This window comes from Penaeus vannamei, chromosome 19 (assembly GCF_042767895.1).
Source record: "Penaeus vannamei isolate JL-2024 chromosome 19, ASM4276789v1, whole genome shotgun sequence".
NCBI lineage: Eukaryota > Metazoa > Arthropoda > Malacostraca > Decapoda > Penaeidae > Penaeus > Penaeus vannamei.
Window position 1 is genome coordinate 28,312,543 of NC_091567.1, and position 2,500 is coordinate 28,315,042.

Below are 2,500 nucleotides of genomic sequence, written 5' to 3' on the forward strand. Positions count from 1 at the left end.
AAAAATAGTCATCACAGCAGTATCAGCAACAGCAACAGTAATAGTGGCAGTGACAGTGGCATTGTCAGTGGAAAACAAAATCAGGGCAAAATTCAAAATCACAGCACACACAACAGTAATAGTGGTGATAGTAGTAACAGTAATTTGAAGAATAATAGTAATATTTTTAGCCAATACAAGAACATTAGTAGTACCAGCAGCAACAACCATAACAATTCAAATAATGGCAATAAAAATAACAGTAATAGTCACAATAATGGCAACAGCGGCAACAGCAATAATAATGGTGGCAGCAGCGGCAGTAACAACACAAATGGCAACAATAATAATAACAAAAATGAGTAAGTTGATGCACAGTTTGTGTCACTCGTTAGTGTCAGAAAGTAGAGGAAAGATTGTGTAGTCTATATTTTGTTTCTGTAGATTAGAAAATTGGAAATCCCCATCGTGAAGACGGAAGTTGAAAATTGAAATTACTTTTTACAATAGGTGTATTTAGTTCTTAGCAAGAGTAGCTTGAAACTTCACCAGAAATCTCTTGATGATTTAGTGACAAAAGTATCTCCAGAATTGCAGTCTAGCATTTTAGATATTTTAATTAACATCATTTTGATAATTTGAGAATACAAGATTTTCAGGTATATTAGTTAAATTTAGAAAAATCCAGGTAATTATACATGACAGTCATTTAATCTCAATCACATATTAGCATGAACAGAGAAGAAACAGCACTGTACATACAAACAAGAATGCCCATATAGTGTTACTTATGAATTGGTATTTTATTTGAAATATTTTTCTTGATATATATCTTGTCGTGTCTCTGTTGACCTAATTCTTCCTCTTAGCAACATATACCATAGGTTGGCTATAAGAGCAACTTCAGTAGGAATGATATCTAACTCCTATAATGAAAAAGAGAAGAGAAAAGAAAAGAAGCGCAAATAGTATGTACAAAGAAAAATCTGCCTATATTTATTTCTCTTATTTTGCGGGGCCCTCCCAATACCTTGCTTGTTGTTGCCGTGGGAGGGCTTAGGAGATGGAGACTGAGGCCCAATGTAGGGGATCACCTCTGCCTTGGCCCTCACCTCAACTAACTTTGCTTGGTCTTTTCTTCTCTCCTATCTTCTTCATCCCCTTCTATCCCATTCCTAAGGTGTGACAGCTGTGCTGAAAGGATGAAAGGATGACTTTGTGTCAGTTATTAACGGCCTCTGGGTGCCATGGGCACTGTATTCCCTTGGTTAATTGCTTAGCCCTCACCCCTTGTGAAGACCCTGAGAGGTAGACCGTTTCTTTTTCCCCATTGTATTCAGGCTCACCATGGCCAATAATGAAGATTCTTTACCCGTAATAGGGGCATTAAAGTTTACCCCTTCATCAAATAGCCTATCTGAATTTGATTTTGATGGTTTTCTGACCCCTGCCCTTCCTTTGACCACAGCTCTGACCACTGATACTAGTACCTCCGCCTTGATGCTTACTGACAACTCTATCTATTCCAAAACACCCACCCAGGATATTACTCAACCTCCAGAAGGCACCCCTTCCTTTCTCCCAACTTTCTCCTCTCCATCAATGTCTACCCCCTCCTCCCTTATTACTACTCTTCATCCTTATTGCCGTCCCCCCATAGAAAGACTCCACTCCACACCACCCCATCTTCCTCTCACCCCTGTCCTTCTTCTGCCTCTACCTCTGCAGACCTTTTGAATACTCTTTGTTGCTACAATCCAGTTCACGTCTTGTCACAGTTAAAGCTGAATTCCAAGCTATTGCACTTCTGCCCTAACTGACCTCACTGGCAAACCCATTCCTTCCAAACCTTACCTCACTCTTAGTACTTGTGCTTGTCCTCTCTGCAACAAGGGCTGGTCAGACTGTGAAAATGACCCACCTACCTGACTTGCTGATTATAATGCTGTGACAGTAATGTTACACTACTCCTCCCAGAGTCCAGTGCAAGTCCCATGTCAGTATTGCAAAAATTTGCTTCCGTGGACTTGAAGTTTACAATGGTGAATTATCCTACCATATCTGACCATATCAACCCCTTCCTTGTCAATGTCAGAAATGTTGGTGTTTTGGCCACCAAGCCAAACACTGTTTCTCCACAGCCCACTCTCCTCTCTGTGCCCAACCTGGTCATGTTCATTCAAATTGCCCTGCTCATTCACGTACATGTGCCAATTGTAGAGACTCCTATAATGTATTTTATAGGAGTTGCCCTGCCTATAAACTCAAATGTGAGGTAGCAGTCCTCAGATTCGAACTAGGCCTCACTCTACTTAAGGCCAAACAAGTAGCAACTTTTTCCAAAATAGTTGTTCGTTCTGCTCACCCACTATCTTCATAAGATCTCCCCCAGTATGTCTTCCCTATACCCTAAACCATCCTATGTCTACTCACCCTATCCCCCAGTGAAATTTGTTTTCCAATCTAAATCCAGATGCTCCAATCTCAACCACTTTGCCGATACCTACCCTCCTCTTCACTT

General features: G+C 40.6%; 1 protein-coding gene across 1 annotated transcript in view; it reads left to right on the plus strand.

The window, feature by feature from the left end:
* The window catches only part of LOC113803751 (uncharacterized), a 12,654-nt gene that overhangs the window by 594 nt on the left and 9,560 nt on the right, over positions 1 to 2,500 (plus strand). The window contains exon 2 of the mRNA XM_070133628.1: positions 1 to 341. This exon is cut by the window's left edge and continues 122 nt beyond it. Within this exon, the coding sequence (XP_069989729.1) occupies positions 1 to 341 (341 nt within the window). The remainder of the gene's footprint in view (positions 342 to 2,500) is intronic.